The sequence below is a fragment of the Hyaena hyaena genome, unplaced genomic scaffold (genome assembly GCF_003009895.1).
Source record: "Hyaena hyaena isolate Hyena2069 unplaced genomic scaffold, ASM300989v1 scaffold_459, whole genome shotgun sequence".
NCBI classification, from domain to species: Eukaryota; Metazoa; Chordata; class Mammalia; order Carnivora; family Hyaenidae; genus Hyaena; species Hyaena hyaena.
The window spans coordinates 757,393-775,979 of NW_024081093.1; the positions used below are offsets into that span (position 1 = coordinate 757,393).

The 18,587-nt window shown below is 49.5% G+C and overlaps 1 protein-coding gene across 2 annotated transcripts in view; it reads right to left on the minus strand.

Moving 5' to 3' along the window:
* UBP1 (upstream binding protein 1) overlaps positions 1 to 18,587 on the minus strand; it is a 53,613-nt gene that overhangs the window by 4,323 nt on the left and 30,703 nt on the right. The window contains exons 4-15 of one of the 2 annotated variants that reach the window (XM_039253742.1): positions 17,486 to 17,591; positions 16,974 to 17,080; positions 15,160 to 15,312; positions 14,945 to 15,055; positions 14,394 to 14,501; positions 9,230 to 9,333; positions 7,117 to 7,171; positions 6,774 to 6,867; positions 4,151 to 4,241; positions 3,377 to 3,495; positions 878 to 1,020; positions 121 to 172 (exon numbers count right to left, since the gene is read on the minus strand). In XM_039253742.1, the coding sequence (XP_039109673.1) occupies positions 121 to 172; positions 878 to 1,020; positions 3,377 to 3,495; positions 4,151 to 4,241; positions 6,774 to 6,867; positions 7,117 to 7,171; positions 9,230 to 9,333; positions 14,394 to 14,501; positions 14,945 to 15,055; positions 15,160 to 15,312; positions 16,974 to 17,080; positions 17,486 to 17,591 (1,243 nt within the window). The remainder of the gene's footprint in view (positions 1 to 120; positions 173 to 877; positions 1,021 to 3,376; positions 3,496 to 4,150; positions 4,242 to 6,773; positions 6,868 to 7,116; positions 7,172 to 9,229; positions 9,334 to 14,393; positions 14,502 to 14,944; positions 15,056 to 15,159; positions 15,313 to 16,973; positions 17,081 to 17,485; positions 17,592 to 18,587) is intronic. The other variant, XM_039253743.1, reaches the window with a different exon arrangement.

An 18,587-nucleotide genomic window follows, 5' to 3' on the forward strand; every position in this document is an offset into this window, starting at 1 on the left:
CTTCTTAAAACCAGCGAAGCCAAAATTTTCAAAAGTAAACACACGAGATGACGACTGATTGCAGGCACACACTCTTTCATGACCCCAGCATTTCAAGACACACACATTCATGCAAAGTACCTTTTACTGTGAAGAATAAAAAACAACTCTCATCTTGAAAGTTCTGAACCATCTAGAAGGATAAAGCAGATACACAATTAAGATCCAGCTGTTTTTTCTGAACTGATTAGAAAAGGTTTTTAAAATTAGCAGCTACAGGGAAATGTCATAATTTATATGTTGCTGCACACGGAACTCAAAGGTCAAAATAATAATTCGAGAAGGCAGTGTGAGGCAGTCAGTTTACACCTGCTGCCCGGGCAGGGCCCTGGGCTGACCATGCTGGCCCGTGACTGGTCCCTGAGACATGGGAACAACCCACCTGACCCACTGGGAGCTCCCCTGCCCCCACCCCGGGCCCTGTGGATAAAAACTCTTAAGAAAAAGTCACAGTATAAGTGTTCTATTACCTCACTGTCACTCAACACTGGGGGCACGATAACCTTAATGTTTTTAAAAACTAAGTCATCAAATAGCGGACAAATGCGTCCCTACATAAAAAGGGCCAAAGCCCCGCTAACCCCAAAGTTCGCCGGTGAGTGTCTAAGGGGCTGAGGGGCGGAGGCGCCTGAGCCCGGGTCTCCTCGGTCTGTAACCCTTATATCACCGGGAGACCCGAAACCCTTGGTTATAAATTCTTACAAACTTGACCGCAACTCTGAAACAGACTCTCAGGAGCCCTTGCACAAGAGCTCACAGGACCCCCCGCCCATGGTTCTTCAATGACAGACAGCAGACACCAGTGCAGAAAAGCAGCAGGCGTGCCGGTTTGGGTTACCTGGTCGCTAACAAGAATGTGAATACCGGTGGGACCCTGTCTGTAGACCTGGTTAATTTGGTGGAAAGGAATATTAAACACCAATGCAAGTTTTCGGGCAACTTCTGAAGCAACCATTTCTTCCAAGTAGATTGCATGATAAACTGAAATAAAAAACAAAAACAGCATTTTAGCAGTAATCTTTGATCTATTTTCCACCTCATCAGTAGGAAGATCACAAAGTACTAAAACACGTACATAGTAAGAGTAAACCCTACACGAGGGTCTGAGGGTTTTCTTGCAGGAATTAACTGCAAATGGGCACAGGGGACTTTTTGGAATGTTGGGACTCAAACTTAATAGTTGTAAAGGCTGCAAAACTCTCAATTTACTAAAAATATCCTTGAGTTGTATACTTACAATGGAAGGATCTTACGGTACCTAAATTAGAGCTGAAGAAAGCAGTTTCCAAAGCCATCATGGGTTTCTAACAATATGTAAAAAGTTCGGTCACGACTCTGGACTCAGGAACCCTACCACTGGGAATGTGTCTTAAGGGATAAAACCCCCTCCCCACCACCGAAAATTCATCACCATGGGGAAGACCCCACACGAAAACCTAAGGACACGGATGGTGAAGCCTGCTGTTCCCGCAGTCGCAGCCACAGGCCACCCAGGGCCCTGCGTCCCCACAACGCTGAGCTCCCAGCACCTGTCACGTGCACACACCCAGCGCCTCTGAGGCAGGCGCAGAATCTGGGCAGCCTGGCAGCTGCTTAGCAGCGCTGGAGCCCGGCTTCCCCAAACAAGGGGTTTTCTTGTGTTTATAATAATGGAAACCTCGGCTGTGATTAGCAGATCAGATAATATAATATACAATGTAATGTAATATAATGTCATAAAATATAATGTAAAGGAAACCTCTGCTGTGATTAGCAGATAATATGTATCAATCATATATAATTAATATAACAATATAATCAATATAACATAACCTAATAATGAAAACCTCTGCTAATTACACATTATGAAAAGCCTAGATTGTGGAATTACAATTGAGGTGAGACACAGAGACAATCTAGAGCGAGCCCCCAAACTACAGCCTGTGTAAGCCAAGCCCCGCCATCACTTGCTCTTTTCCAAACCACAAGGCAGCCATCTCCATCACTACACGTGGCCTGGGGTGGTGCGGGTGGCGCCACGGCAGAGCTGGGGGGAAGGAGACCCTCTGGCCTGCAGAGAAGAAACCTTTATGACCTGGCCTTTTATGAAAATTTGCTGGAAACTCAGAAAACCCTTGATGTAGGGCTGAGCTGGCCAGCGTTTCCCCCACATTCCTCTGCAAACACCTTCAGAAGTAGGCCAGGCCTGACCATATGTATGTAAATGATATACAAAATCTTGAGGATACAGGGAGAGCTCCTTTAGAAGTTTATCCTTTCAGACTAAGACTTTTTTCCCTTTAGTCTTAAAATTCACAGCTTTAAAGTCAAATGGAGGGGCACCTGGGTGGTTCAGTCGGTTAAGCGACCGACTTCAGCTCAGGTCATGATTTCATTGTTCATGGGTTTGAGCCCTACGTTGGGTTCTGTGCTGGCAGCTCAGAGCCTGGAGCCGGTTTCAGATTCTGTGTCTCCCTCTCTTTCTGCCCCTCCCCCGCTCATTCTGTCTCTGTCTCAAAAATAAACTATAAAAAAAATTAAAAAAAAAAAAACTCAAGTAGAAAATGGAAAACCTCACAAGAGGGATGCTTTCCTCAGGATTTTTAAACCCAGCGTTTCTCAGAGTGCTACCCAGCATTCGGGCAAACGACTGCCACTGTGAGTCCGGTCACATGCTTCCCTCTAGGAAGTTCAGAGTGTGTTGCCCTTGATTCAGGATGTGGGAAGGGGGACGGTGGTACCAGGTAGCACACACCCACCTTACAAAGGAGAATTCGCATCCTTTACAATAGCTGCTTTTGTTTTTAAGGGCCACAGTAGGAGAGAAGGCGCAGGCTGGTCTCTGGCCCGAGCCGGCAAGCTCTTCTACAAGTAAGGAACCTGGGGGCCGAGGAGCCCACCCTGCGCATAGCTGGCCCAGGACACGGAGGGCTTACAGTGGCGCCAGGACACCGCGCTGGCCAGCTGCCTGTCGGAGACCAGTCCTCACGCTCAGGGCTGTTGTGCACAAGAATCGGTGCCGGTGTGACATTTTAAGTGTCCCCCAACCCCCTCCCCCACCAACCTGGTCAGGAAAATAGAGGAAAAACACCGAAAGTAACACCTTCCTGCTTTCTCGCCACGCTGCTGCTGTCCTAGTCCTCGTCTCGGTCAACGTGAGGTGCGGGAGGGAGGGAGGCAGCAAACCCCGAGAGAGCACTCGGGCTGGGCTCTCGCTCCTTAGATATTCTGGCCGCCGGCTCCTGTCTCCCGGCCCGCCTCTGGCTGCCCTGCGCGCCCTGCCCCGCCCCTCCCCTCCCCTCCCCGCCGGCAGGACTCCGGGCCGCGCCGTCTGCTGTCCCCAGTCCCCGGTACCCACCGTAGGGCGTCCCGCCGCCGCTGCTGTCGCCTCCGCCGCCCGCCAGCTGCGGGCTCTGCAGCGGGGCACCACTCGGCTGCTCCTGGCACACGTAGATGGTCAAGCGGGGCCGCACTGCCCTGCAAGCAGAGGAGGTGGCTCGTGAGCCCGGGAGAGGGCCGGGCAACTACAGCAATCTAAGCTCTACCTCCCTCCGCAGGGGGCTGTGCAGGAGGGTTTCGGTGCACAGGACGATTCACCAAGAAAGAGGTGAAAACACACGCCTCACACCAACCATCACAGGTCGTGGCATCTGATGATCTGGCCTCTAAACCACTGAGGTGACCTGTCAGATGCTGGCAAATTTAAGTTTCAAGATTCAGTCAGCAATTTAAAATCAGTAAGATTCACTCTCAGTGGAATTCTCACCCCACAAGTCTAGAAACAGCAATGATAGTGAAGGGGCCTTAAATGCCAGGACAATCTACAATTCCATCATTTCCAATCACAATGACAAGTTCACGTTTTCAGCAGCTCTTTGGCAGCAGTCACATGACCATGGAAAACGATACTCTGTGTCGCTCACCTAACGTCTGTTTTCTTGGCGACAAACCTTGTCATCCTCAAGAACTCAGTACTGCCCACGTGCACCCTAAGCCTTACAGTCTACCTGTGCCTGCACCGTATCCGGGTCTGCTTCCTGTGCACACGGCACACGCCAGCCCCCACCCCCTCTCGAGAGAAGGGTGCATCGGGATTTCAAGCAAACTGTTCCTTTTCAACACAGTATTTTACCTTGACTTCAGTGAATTATAGAGCCGAATGCCATCGGCTGCACCACAAATTTGTACTAAATCCTCCTTTGTCAGTTTTAATAAGTCGGCACCTGGAGAACAGCAAAGAGAGATTCTTCTCAAAGACGTGGAAAAAACAGGGTGGACTAGCCACTTGGCAGCATCTGTCTTCGGCAGTGACCTGCCCCTTGAGGCCGACACATCGCGGCCTCCTCCACGTGCCCACGTCTGCTAACTACGCAAACACAGAGTGAGCACACACAGCCCCTGTCCCAGAGAGCCAAAATCAAATGCTTCCGTGTTCTAGGAGCTCGGTTGGGGCACCTGGATGGCTCCATCGGTTAAGCATCCGACCTCGGCTCAGGTCATGACCTCACGTTGGAGCCCTGTGTCGGGCTCTGTCCTGATAGCTCGGAGCCTGCTTCGGATTCTCTGTCTCCCTCTCTCTGCCCCTCCCCTGGTCATGCTCAGTCTGTCTCTCTCTCTCTTTCAAAAAATAAACGTTAAAAAAAAAAAAAAAGAAGAAGGGGCCCGAAGGCGGGTGAATCAGATCAGGGAGCGTGGCCTACAGGATGGTCTGCTCCCAGCACCTGACTTGTACTACCTTGTTCTGGCTGTCTGGCAGGAGTGTGGATAAACAGGAGTCTGACCCCAGCTAATTAACCTTGAGATCACAATAATAATGTTTTACAAAATGAGGAAACGGAAGTCTAGAGTTTGGGGACCCACCCAGTCACTCAAGCTGGTAGCAGAGCTAGGACTCGGCCTCAACACGCAGGCCCCCTGCGGGAAGCGTGACTGTCCCGCAGCTGGTTTTACTACACATGCGTGGCACAGAACCGCACGTTATACCTGAGGAATTCCCCCACTGATTGTTGGTATGTGTGACATGGGAGATACAATTTGCCTTAAAATACGAGAGAGAAGGGGGAGAGTGAGGGGTCAGTGACCTGGAGGTCCATCATACTCTACTTTCTGTGCCTGAATGTGTCCATACTCTTGCTTCTCCTGGGCCCACAGCTGCGACCAGAGGTGCGCATGCATCTCCTTATGGTGCACACGGAACCTGGTGGCCACTCGTGTGCACAGACTTTTCCGGAGGTGAGTGCCCAGAGGCTCGGGGCTGGCAGCCCCACCCCCGTCCTTTGCCAGGAAGGTCCGGGGCAAGAAAAGGCAGGAGGCCGCGCCTGTGAGCGAGCGCTGCTCGCAGGGAAGAGAGCTTACAACCCTGCCCGCAGGAGCGGGGCACCTCCCGCAGTTCCCACCGCCAGAGCTGTCCGTGCTCTGCGCATCCTGTGTCTTCCTGGGAGGGCTCCAGGCTTTGTAAATTGCCAATTTCTCGCAGATAAAAAGCGTCGTCAGTAGTCCTGTAAACATGTGGTTATCAGCTAGCAAGACTTTCATCCAGGGGTGTAATTTTAAAGCGACAAAGAGCTGCCCGGGAACAACTGATCACTGCACGACACTGCAGTTAAGTGGCTGACAGAATGGGAGGACGGGTCCTTTGTGCCATCAAGCTTTCCCCGTGGCCAGGTTTGCACATGCGCAGTCCCGTCCTCTTCGAAGGTTCACGCCGTGTCTCCCTGGCCCCACGGTGCCACAGGCAAGGCAGGGTCACCACCAGGGTGCTGTGGGCCGGCAAGGCTCAGGGTGTTTAGCTCAGGGGTAAGGTAAAGGGTCCCAGGATCTGGGAGATGCTGCTCCCGCCCTGCGTGGCGTTATCTATGGGTGTCCCTCTAAACAGGCTTGCTGGAGCCCCACCTGGGGCAGCCCTGCATGGGGCAGCCCGGCTCGGCCCCTTCTAAGAGTCCGTCCGCACACCCCTCTGCACAGCTCACTCTGCACGGAGACACTGAGGTGTATGAAAACCATACCCGAGTGGATTCGTACCAGATACTCCTACACAGCAATGAGGAGGAATTAACTACTGATGGACACAACCACCTGGATGGACTCAAGTGCATTAGGCTGAGTGGGGGGGGAAAAGCCAACATCAAAAGGTCACATAAGCGTGATTCCATCTACATAATAACATTCTCAAAATGACAAAATCCAAGAGACAAAACAGACGAAGGACTGCCTGAGTCCGGGGGGCAGTGGGGAGGAGAGACTGCATACAGGAGAGCCTCTTGGGGATGGTGGAAGTCTCCTCATTTCCGTAGTGGTTACAGGAACACATGTGTGGTAAGATGACATGAACTAAACACAGACACCCATGCAATCTCCTGGTTTTGACTCATTCTATAATCATGTGAGAGACCGAGCGAAGGTACACAGAACATCTCTGTATGATTTTGGCAACTTACAGTAGGGAAAAAATTATTTCAAACTGAAGTTAGTAAGATGAATAACAACACACAGAACCATGTACTTCTGTATCAAAACGAAGGCTCGCCAGACGGGTGAGGCAGCGGGCTGAACGGATGTCAGTTTCCCGCAACAATAGGCAGTAGGATGGTACCACGGGCACTGCCGGGTGACAGGCACACGGGACTCCCCAGAACGCGGTTTGACAACTTCTTAGGAATCCAGAATTCAAGATTTTTGAAAAAAATTTTTTAAAAATGAAGGGCAATGGAAGTACAGAAACAAGTACAAAACACTGATGTACACACAAAACATACCTGAAAAATTGGAAAACAGTCTTGTGTAAGAAGAGAATCTGTTTTTGAGCAGCCATTGTTGTGTTTCCTGGATCGTGGCTGAAGGCTGAAGTTGCTATTAACAAAGGAAATGAACATAAACAGAAAAAACAAGCTTACAAAAGATAATCCAAGTCACTGGCATGTTATGAAGAACATTTACATAAAACACAGAAACCCTACAAGTTTAAAGTAAAAGGCGGCCCACGAGGAGCGTAGGTGTGACTGACACTCAGCAACCCAAACAGTGACTTGAGGCCCTGGAAGAGCCTTAGAAATGCAGGACCCTCGCAGCACCGGACAGGTTCAGGCCCAAGATACTTACTTCACTAGAGAGCTGTGACACTCCGTCTCCCTGATGATTTGGGGAAGAAGAATTGCTAGGGAGAACGGAAGGAAGGAAAGGAGGATTATTATCCACATAGATGTATATCAAGACATTAAAGGGTGAATTTAACCCAACATTTGGGACCGAGCATGTAGATCTGCAAATTAAGAATGTGGGCGCCGCTGGTCAGGGGGTGAGTGGGATGATGAAATTAAGATGGGAGATGCTTACTCTGCACCTCCTCCTCCTCCTCTGGCAGTTCTGGTAAGAACTTCAAGTTTTAAGAAACATGGTTTCCACGGGCACCAGGAAAATGAAGGCTACTCATTCATGTTAGTAAGGAAAAAATATGAGAAGCCAAGGTGAATAGTTTAAAACTCTCTCTCTCTCTCACACACACACACACACTTTACTAAGGAGCTACAACAAATCGTATAATGGTCCTAAGCCAAAATGGAAAATATCCCTTACTTAACACATTTATCCATGACTAAAGACGGGGACATCCAAAGCAGCGAAAGAACAAACGGGGGCCACTCTTGGCGGGTTTCTAAGGTAAAATGAAGAGGAAGACGACTCTGCAGAGGGTGGCACCTTCCTGTGTTCTGCCTCCTTTCTTAGCACCTGTCCTTCAGTCACTTCAGTTGTTTTTTTTGTTTGTTTGTTTTTTTAATGTGTATTTATTTTTGAGAGAAAGAGAGACACACAGTGAACAGGAGAGGGGCAGAGAGAGAGGGGGAGACACAGAATCGGAAGCAGCTCCACGCTCCGAGCTGTCAGCACAGAGCCGGACGAGGGGCTCGAACCCATGAACCATGAGATCGTGACCTGAGCTGAAGTTGGACACTTAACTGACTGGGCTGCCAGGCGCCCCAACAATCACTCCAGTTCCAGTGCCGCCTGGGGACTATCCTCCTGGACCCACTGGGATGGGGAAGGTGTGTGTCACTTGGAGAGCACGGCTTCTGGACAGTGAGGGAGCCCACAGCCCGCCTCCAAAGTCACGACCGTCCCACCGCCCAAGAGGACTTGGGACTGGGCTGTGACACGAGAAGGGCCCCCACACGGGGACGCAGCAGTCCCCGATCCCCCCGAAGTGCAGTCTCCCAGTGTGCCCCTGCCCCTACAGCACAGAAATCTACGAGCCATGCCGCCCACTGGTCCGCTCCCCTTTTTGCTGATCTTCCACCAAACCTGCCACAGACCGGGTGCTTGTGTTCCCTCAAAATGTGGATGTCGATCCCCACCCTCCCTGCATGACCGCACGAGGCGGCGGGGCCGCTGGGAGGTGACCGGGACAGCGAGGTCCCCCAGGCGTCCGCGCCACCGCATGAGGACACTGTCAGGCAGCAGCCGTGAGCTGGAAAGCCCCGGCCAGAACCGCCCCGACCCCACGCCTCCGGCTCCACGGCCGCAGGAAACGAGTTTCTGCGTCCCTAAGGCCCCGGGCCTGCTGTCTGTCACGGCGGGCAGGGCCCCGGTCCCTTGGGGTCTCCCGCAGCTTCCTTCCCAGCAGGTGCCTGCCGACAACAGGGGCCTCTGCGACGGAGCCCAGGGAGGGGGGCTCCGGGGGCACCTGCAGGACGCCCCCCCACCCCCCCAGGTTCACAGGCGCCACCGCGGCCAGCGAGGAAAACGGAACGAGCCTGCCACCTCCAGGCCTAGAACCACAGTAAGGTTTTACGCACGGAAAGCCGTTCCTTTAGTTTAAAGACTCACTGACGCACCAATAAACGTAGTGTGAGCAACAGGAGGGCTGCGGGGAGGGCAGAACGCGGCCCCCGCTGCGGGGCGCTCGGAGCACAACGTCTGCAGGCCCGTTTCGCCTCAGGAACTCACTGTCCTCCTGCACCCAGGAACCCCACTCATGTCCTTTCTCTCACCGAGAACGGCTCTGGAAGACGCCCCCCCTTCTACAATGTCCAGCTGGGAACGTGCGAGGCACCAGGGGGCAGGCACGAAGGGACAGTGCTCCCAGCAAACCGAGGCAGCGGGGCCCCCACGGCTACAGTCGCAGGTCCGGGTGGACGCGCGGGCGCCGCCGGCGGGGCAGGAGGGACCGAGGGGGCAGGCCCGGGCGGCCAGGGGCCATGCCGGCACGAAGCAGTACCTGTCCGGGACGCTGCACGTGCCCTGCTGCGGGGAGGTGAAGGCGGGCGCTGTGGAAGGGCTGCTATTCACGTAGGCTGTGGGGGTATCGGGCCACGGAGAGCACTAAGGACAGAAACAAAAATAAATTAGTGGGATGTGGGTAGAAGTACATGGAAGAAATATTTTTGTAAGTCACTCTCTAGTCTGGCCAAATGTGAGGTTATAAAACACAAGACACTGACACTCATCGAGGAACTTCACAGAAACAGATCAGTCCTTCCTTGCCACCTGCGTCTACACACAGAGTCATCACAGGGAAGGCCTGGAGTGAGGACGGCAGCAGAAACACACATGGGCGTTGTAATGCACGCTTAGGCACGGCCGGCTCGCGAGAGCTCGCACCTTCCTCTCTGGCAATGGTCTAACAGGTTCCTATCGAGGTTTAAGAGCAGCAGAGGCAAGGATGGATTCACAAGCGACATCCAACACGTGTGGTGACCAGGACGGTGGCTCTGTCCCCCTGGTGCTCCTCTGCCCTCTGCCCCCAGGAGCACCCTCACCAGCACCCCTGGGTGTCCTGTGCCTCCCTGACTCCTCCAGGACTAGTCATCCTCAAGCACCGCGCACAGGCCCAGCATCGAAACACACGAGCTGTGCACCGTGCTGCCTACGTCCTCTTACCCGTCTACACGTCACACGTGCTCAAAGCTTATGCTGTCTGGAAGGAACCACAGAACCAGGGCAGTTTTCAGTCCTAGGCACCATTCGGACCAAAGACGAAGACACAAAGACACACTATTAAGAGTAGGAGAGGTGGAAAGGCAAGTCAGAGGCGTGCTGAGCAGGTCAGGGCAACCGAACCTGAGCTCCGCCAGGAGTCCAAACCCGACTCCCTGATGTGCCATCTAGATCGCATCCGCGCGAGGACACCCCCATTTCCAGGCCCCCTTCCACATCACTCTTCTCCCATTTTACACAAAAAAGCCGTCCTGACTCACCATGGCCAGGGTACAGAAGACCCTCCCCCAAACAAAGCAAAAGACCGAAAGATATTAGGATGAGTAAAAAGTACACAATTCTAAATTCTGTGTATGTCAGGGAGTTTTCAAACCCCTGCCTTCAAAACCTTCAGGAAGACCTAATGTCAGCTGACACCTACTCCAGTAATCCACCAGGTCATAAAACTAGGTCACTGGGATTTGGGGCAACTGACTCAAAAGGAATTTCAAAACCTGAATGACACGGCTCAAAGAAAAGCAAGCACATCTAAAAGTTACTCGTCTCTATTAAAAAAAAAATCTAGAACATGACTGTGTTCCACCCTGTCTCGTCCTTCAAGATGCATTTCCAATACAGTTCTATTTTCATATTTAACTATTGTTCATTAAAATTTGTACAATTTGTTGTTTTGATAAACTGGTAACGACAAGAAGTAGCTGGCTGGCTCAGTCAGTAGAGCACCGGACTCTTGATCTCAGGGTCGTGCGTTCAAGCAGAGTTTACTTAAAAAAAACTTCTCAACTGACTTAAGAGCCTTATGGTCAGAGAAAATGTTTAATTTCAGTTTGAATAAGTCTGTCATAAAAAGTAACTAGGGTGATCATCCAAAGATTTTCAGGCCTAAGAGTTTGTCGTATTGGGATGAAATTATTTATGGTGAGTGGGAGAGATGCCAGATTAAGGAGGAGTGGGGTAAAATTTCAGACAGAACTACAGAGCATCATCAAGAACTTTTTATTTATTCGTAACATTTATTTATCTGAGAGAGAGCGCGCGAGCAGGAGCGGGGGAAGGGCAGACAGAAAGGGAGACACAGAATGGGAAGCAGGCTCCAGGCTCTGAGCCATTAGCGCAGAGCCTAATGTGGGGCTCAAACCCATGAACCGTGAGATCTGATGTGAGCCAAAGTCGGTTAATTAACCAACTGAGCCACCGAGGGGCCCCCATCATGAACTTTTTTAAATGAACAACAGTGGGTGTCCAAATGCTATGGTATTTAGATGTGGCGGGAGTCACTTCAAAAAGTGATGTCATAGCTTTATCTTAAATCAACTACCCATTATGTATCCCCTCAAAAATGGGAAAAATGACCAGTGTTTCAACTACTACCAGCTTTCAAACAGCAATCTAATGTGGCTGGACAGCACCACTAAACTTCCTGCAGGCGCTGACGTCCCTATGACCGGCCCTTCCCACGGCAGTGCCCACTCCTCTGACACCAGCGCCTCGCTCCTCTTTCCATGTGACAGCGACGCCTCCTCACCTTGCAGTCTGAGGAGCCCACTGGCAGCTCTGGTAGCTCCTGGCTGCCCCATGCCCAGCGCCCTCTCCACGGCCTGGAAGACGGTTCTCCTGCTACACCGCACACTATTATGATGCAGCATAACAGGCACGTCTAAACAAGGTAGGCCTGTCAGAGCGAGCCCCCCCAAATGTGCCGCCACTCACGGCCAGCCATCTGAGGAAATGAAGCCATCAACGGCTTCAAGTGAACATGCCCAGTAATACGGCAGGGACGCCAAAATGACGGATCCGCCATGAACACACGTTTCACTTTCACACAACTGGATCCCTTTAACAGGAGAAAAGCAGGGCTGCTAAGAGCTGACATCGAAAACTTGCCGAATAAGTAGGAGGCTTGACTCACTCAGCACCAGGAAACCAGGGAAAACTGGGCCTGGTGGGAGACCTCGACTTTCAGAAAATAGCAGGTGCCGAGTTCTTCACTGGCCAGGCTGGACGAAACAGCAAGGCCTGCTCCGGGGTATTTTATAGGTTTCTCCTACAGTTTCAACTCAAGATTTACAGTGTTCCTTCTAGCCCGTCATGCCTCCCTGTCTTCAAACGATGGGGGTAGCTGGGGGTGGGAGGGCGCCTGGCTGCCCTCAGTTAGTAGAGCAGGCAACTCTTGGTTTCGGCACCCCATGCTGGGGGTAGAGATGACTCAAAACTAATTAAAATAAAAAATAAATAAAAAATAAAAGTAAGCGGGCACCTGGGTGGCTCAGTCGGTTGAGCATCTGACTTAGGCTCAGGTCATCTCACAATTCATGAGTTCTAGCCCCACATCAGGCTCTGTACTGACAGCTCGGAGCCTGGAGCCTGCTTCCAATTCTGTGTGTGTGCGCGCGTGTGTCTCTCTCTCTCTGCCCCTCCCCCACTCACACTCTGTCTCTCTCAAAAATAAACATTAAAAAAAATTTTTTTTAATAAAAAATAAAAGCAAGCAACGGTGCAGTGCCTAGGTTCCTGAGGGAAGTCTGTAATTCATTATGACTCCAGCGGTATCTGGCGTGGACTGGTGTGGGCACACTGTGAACAAAGTCCCTCCCCAGGTAGACTGAAAATGCCGACCCATTTAGACCGCAGAAACTGGCAGCACTGACTGGAGCCAGTAAAATACAGCTCAGAGGCAAAGACCAACGACAGACACGTTAGGGCGGTTGTAGTGCAGCGGCTCTCTGGAGCCAGCAGCCGGGCCTGCAGCAAGCGTGGGACCATGTCACACAGCACCTGGTGACAGGGAAGCCTCACCTCCTTCCCTAGCGAGGGCCAACCGTCAGGACCCAACAGCTGTACGAAATGCCGGCCTTCCTCTGTAGGCACTTGCAGAAATCTGTGCGATGCTGTGGACTTTCGTACAGGGATTAATCTGTGCCTTGCTTTCCTTACACAGGCTTCAAAGAGGAGCTCTAACCACCCCCTACAAGTATCTTACCCAAACTAACTACAGCCGAGGGCAGCAAGCAACACACTCTAGGAAGATGTGAAATCCCAGGCCAGTGAACTGCTGACGTTTTGCATACTTTAGACTTGAGTTAAGAATCATTAATAATTTATCAACAATTCTACCATTTCCAGATTAGCTCTAGACTATAATAGATTTAATTTATGAGTCATGAGAATGCATTCTTTTTAATTTAATAGTTTCTAACAAGAAAGGGAAAGTGACGTGAGTTACTAGGATCTCCCCAGAAAAGTTTGCTAAGAACTATCTGTGAGTCCTCAGCTGGAAATGAGAAGAGGACTAAGAAATATAAAACCAAAGGGGGCCCCTGTGGGGGAGGGAGCATACAGTTGTTCCATCCATACAACCTCGGATCCACATCAAAAAATGCAGTAGGTGTGCTCCCCATCGAGAGGTCCACACCGTCCACTTTACTGCACAAAGAAGCACTGAAAATCTTTTCGCTCAATGCCTTCATCTGGAAAGGACGTTCTTGTGACAGGGCCCGTGACTTTCATATTTTACAGAGCATTACACATACATGTGTAAGAGTGAAAATTTCATGTCTGGCACCTTGATTTTACAAACACTGCCATGATGAACAGAGTAGCCATGAATACAGATGATGCCAGTTACTTTGAAAAATTACTGAATGCTCTGTGTTTCCATTTCCTGTGGGTACCTGGTGATCTAACCATAAATAGCAAGAGAGTCCTCTGTGTGCTGTTAGATGAAGAGCTGTGTCGTAAAATACAGACAGGCTGCATTTACGGGGACAAAGCCCAAACCCTGCACTGCATGTGGGGAGAACCGGGTCTGAGTGCAGCGAGGTGCACCGCTGTGGCCCGCAGCATAAAGTCATGATGCAGGAGCCAAGAGGAAACACTGACGCGAAGATTTTTTTTCTACCAGTGCTGCCAAACAGGCTTTTAAAAGCACAGACAGACACACATCCTTCTACTACATGCAGGGAAATGTGACACAAAGTATTGCATGTTAACGTCAAGCTTGCTGCCATCATTTCTCTAGAGATCTGTTGCATTTTCTTATCAGTTATACACACGAGAAAGCAAAACCGTTTTTAATTACACAAAAATGATAATTATTTTACTAATGAAAGTACTTTCAATGAATTTTAATGCTCTTTGAAGGAAGTGTGTGTGCAAAGGAGAGGGAGGGAGGGAGGAAGGGACGGAGAAAGGGAGGGAACACATTTCTGAGTGTTGATTTTCCTTCCAAAACCACCCAATATGGCCAACTTTTGTTTTAAAGTGTTAGATTTAGGAAATTTTCCTCAGTGAGGAACAAACAGAAAGCGGGAAGTCTAAAAAGCAAATTAAATCAAGACAAGGACATCAAAAACAAATTTGGCTTTACTTTTCAGTGGAAGTTGGTCCTATATCTAACACTGCACAAGGTTTCTTGCACAATGAAAAGAGAAGCAGAAGGCCCTTACACTGCCTCGCTTTGCCAGAGAATCACCGTAGTCTGCTGGCAAAGTCCGCTTGCTGGACTTTTTCTGCTCATGTTCAACTGCATCTTCAATTATAGGCTCAAGCCTCATCTGGACAAACACCAAAGATTGGGATCAATGTCTTTTCATTATACAAAGAAAGATCTAATACCCTGTTTTATGTCTCTGCAGTCCAATTAAATAAACGTTATGACTGGCAGGATTCAAAGTTAAAGAAAATGCAAAACCCCAGCAGTGACAAAAATCAGACATTCTAGGCCCCAACTTAAGCTCTTGCCAACTTCAAGGTCGGTAAGGTCTGCTTCTGAGACCTGATTGGGATTTCAGCATCTTCATTCAAGACCCCACCCAGGAAACTAATCTATTAAAATCCCCAAATTTAAATATATCCCCCACAAGTTTCACAAAGAACATTATGCCAATCTACCACCCAATCTCCCCCAACCCTCTGGAGTGAAACTCCTCCTCAGAGGGGGTGCTACTGTGCAAACCGCTGCGTGTTCTCTCCGGAACCCGAAACGCTGCCGCGTTACCTCTGTGAGGATGGTGGTGTCGTAAGACGGCTGGTACTTCTCTTTCTCATGAGCGGTTCTCTTCTCCATCTTCTCTCGGTCAGTCTTTTGTTTCCTGTCTGCACCTTTAGGCTTAAACACAGAGCAGATGATTTCGTGCAGCAGGCCGAAGACGGCAAGTTCACAAGCAAAGCTGGGACTCAGTTATCACTAAGCGCGTCGTTTCGACCTCTCACCTTAAACACTTTGATCTGGCAGCTAGCTGAGTGCAGGTGGTCCGTGTACTCTCCGTTTTCATTCTGCTTAAAGGTGTCCACCTGGATCCTGAAAGGCACCCCCTTCTCGCCGCCGTGCTTCCGGGGAGTAAACTCGGTGCTGATGCAGTGTACCTGGGAAACAGCTCACGCTGAAAGGGACTCAAAGCACCGTCTACCGAGTCCCCTTCTACTTTACTCCTCAGACGTCCTGCCACAGCCAGAAATTCAACACCTTTTCAAACCAACCCCTGCACATTAGCCGGATGGCGGTCATGAACTTCTCTGTACGGCTTTCCTTTCACAAATCCAACTGGGCTATGCTGAGCTGCCTGGCAACGAGCTCTTCCCCAGTCCAACGCCTCCTCTCCTCTAACACAGGCCTCTTTCCAATCACTGTAGTCTCCTACCCCCGCTCTGGGTCCTCTGCCTTGCACACATCCCTGTTGAGAGCCTGCTGTCCACCCTCTCCTGCCACCTCGTCACCTACTGCTGTGCCTACACACCCGGGCTGTGGCCACCTTCCCCAAAGCCCACTACTCACCCTGCCTGTGTGATCTAAACTCTGGTGTCGGCCTTCAAAGTTCACCGAGGACAATGCTCATTTCCCACCACTCCTACAATATTGGCTAACATGAACCACGTGCCCAGTGATTATTAGTTGCTGGGAGATAATGTTTGGCAGACCACAAAAACATAAAATACTAAGGATTCTTTACAGTTCCCACAAATCAGAGCCTACTTAGGCTGATCAACAATTAAGCAATTTCCCTTTCTACATAAAGATGATCCAGCTCAGCAGTTTTAATGACACCACTTACAAACTTGAACATACGGGGTATAAAAATTACTACTGAGTATATTTTACACATTATACTTACGGTTTTAAAAAACTCATCTCTTAGGGATACAAACTGGATATTTATGGGCGAGATGAAATGCCTGGGAGTTGCTCTGAAGTACTCCATCAATAACAAAAACTGGGGAAACTACTAACAACTGCTGAAGCCAGGTGATGGGTATATTAAGGATTTACTATTCTTCTTTTTCTTACTTTGGTGGGGGTTTGATATTTTCAATATTAGAAGGTCTTTAAACAATGGTAGAGGGAATCTTGAAACTACTTTTTCAAATTCACTCTTATTTTTTTCATTTTCTTAAGTCAACTCTACACCCAATGGGAGACTTCAACTCACAACCCCAAAATCAAGAGTCACGTGCTCTATGGACTGAGCCAGCCAGGCGCCCAATCCTACCCTTTTAAACAGCAGGTTTTGGGGGCACCTGGGTGGCTCAGTTGGTTAAGCATCCGAGTGCTGGTTTCGGCTCAGGTCATTATCTTGTGATTTGTGAGCATGAGTCCCAAGTTAGGCTCTGTGCTCACAGTGCAGACAGAGCCTGCTTAGGATTCTGTTTCCCTCTCTCGCTGCCCCTCCGCCACTTGCACTCTCTCTCTCAAAATAAATAAAAATAACCTTTAAAAAAAAGCAGCTTTTGTTTTAGAGAAATGTGTCTTGGGAAAAATAGATGTCATTATTATCACCAATGGTAAAGGTAATATTTGAGTAACAGGTTGGTCTATAAATGACAGATTCAGCAGATTAACTCCAACTTAACTTTATATACATACGTAGTTATGCATCTGTAAATGTAAAAATATATACATAGGAGACATTACAAGATTGTTTGCAAACAAGCACTTAAGGAAGAGGACACCGTGCGTCAAGAATTCAAGATCACCCGTGGCCCGTTAGGGGACTAGGTTAGCATGGTTCTAACAACGTAAAACTCCAAACCTGAATGAAAGCAGATGTGCGCTTTGCAGGGTCCCACAGAAATTCCACCGCGTTTAACTGGCTTGGATTTGTCCTTGTGTCAATTATTCCCACAGACATTGGAATATCTATATTTGAAACAGAAATTACACAGAAACTCATCTGCTACAAAGAATCAAAAAGCTTACAACTTAGCCTTTTCCTCCCCTGTTCCCATGGACAACCCCGCTAACACCAGAGCCCACCCAATGTGCGCGACACTTCCTCCACCACAGTTTCCATGTCCGTTCATTCAACGGCTGATGGATGCGCCAATCGAGAATTCAGTAAATGGCTAAAAACTCAAAATTCCTGGCTCAGGTCCTTTTAGCACCAAATACCCACTGTGTTTCTGACCGCAGAACAACTCAAGGCACACGGGACCCACTAACACCCAAACTCTCTCGACGCGATCGCACATGGGGCCAACACGGCAACATGCACGGCTAACCGCCTGGCGTCACCTCTCCAGAGTCTTCTGCAGCCGCTCGTACCTAAATCGAGAAGTCTGTCCCCCGGACGATTCCACTTCCAGCCTTCAAGTTGCTGATGCTCGGTGTACTGCAGCCGTCTGTCGTGGAACACGACCCTTATGATGCTCTACGGAATGGGCGGGGAAGGCGAGAGCGTTACACTAGGCCAGCTCACCTGCAGAAGCGCTGTCACTTCTCGTGCAACAGCCTCTAATAGAGGGTGTACCAAAAGAACTTCTGCTTTAAGCATTTTCTAAGTGGACTGCTTTGTTCTTAGAATATGTGGATTGTGGGTATAATTATCCAGGGCAAAGAATTACAACTCGGAAATAAAAAGCACAAATAAAATGATTACTTAGGCAAAATTTTTATTTAAAAATTTGCCATTGCAATTCAGAATTAAGGTACACACTCATAAAATCAGAGAGCAAGAATTCGACTTCTATGAAGAAAGCACCAGATGCTCATGGTAATTACAAAAGTGAAAGGGCAGTATAAGCAGACAGAAACCCAGGCACAACGGTGAAACTATTTAAAATAATAGTTAATAGGGGTGCCTGGGTGGCTTAGTCGGTTACGCGTCTGACTTTCGCTTAGGTCATGATCTCGCGGTTCGTGGGTTCGAGCCCCGCGTCGGGCTCTGTGCTGACTGCCAGCTCAGAGCCTGGAGCCTGTTTCAGTCTGTGACTCCCTCTCTCTCTGACCCTCCCCTGCTCACGCTGTCTCTCTCTCTCTCTCTCCTAGAAATAAATAAAAATATTTTTAAAAAATAATAATAGTTAATAACTGAGTTTTTTATAGTCAAAGTAATACACAGAAATACTGAATCACTATACTGTACAACTGAAATGAATAGAACACTTCATGTTACTTATATTTCAATAAAATGAAAAAATAAAAGAGAGTCAAGGAACGGGGGGAGAATCTGCCTACACTCACCAAAAAAAGAACACGTATCATTCTCTACTATTTTACTTCCAAGAGGTTATCTGAGGTAAGCGGGAAGGGGGGAAGGGCGGGCGGGGGGTGACCCACAGGTAAACTTTATCCCAACACTCCAGTTCCGGTTCTAGGGAAGACCTTACTCCACACGCTCGAGGCCAGCTCTCTGCCCCCACCCATC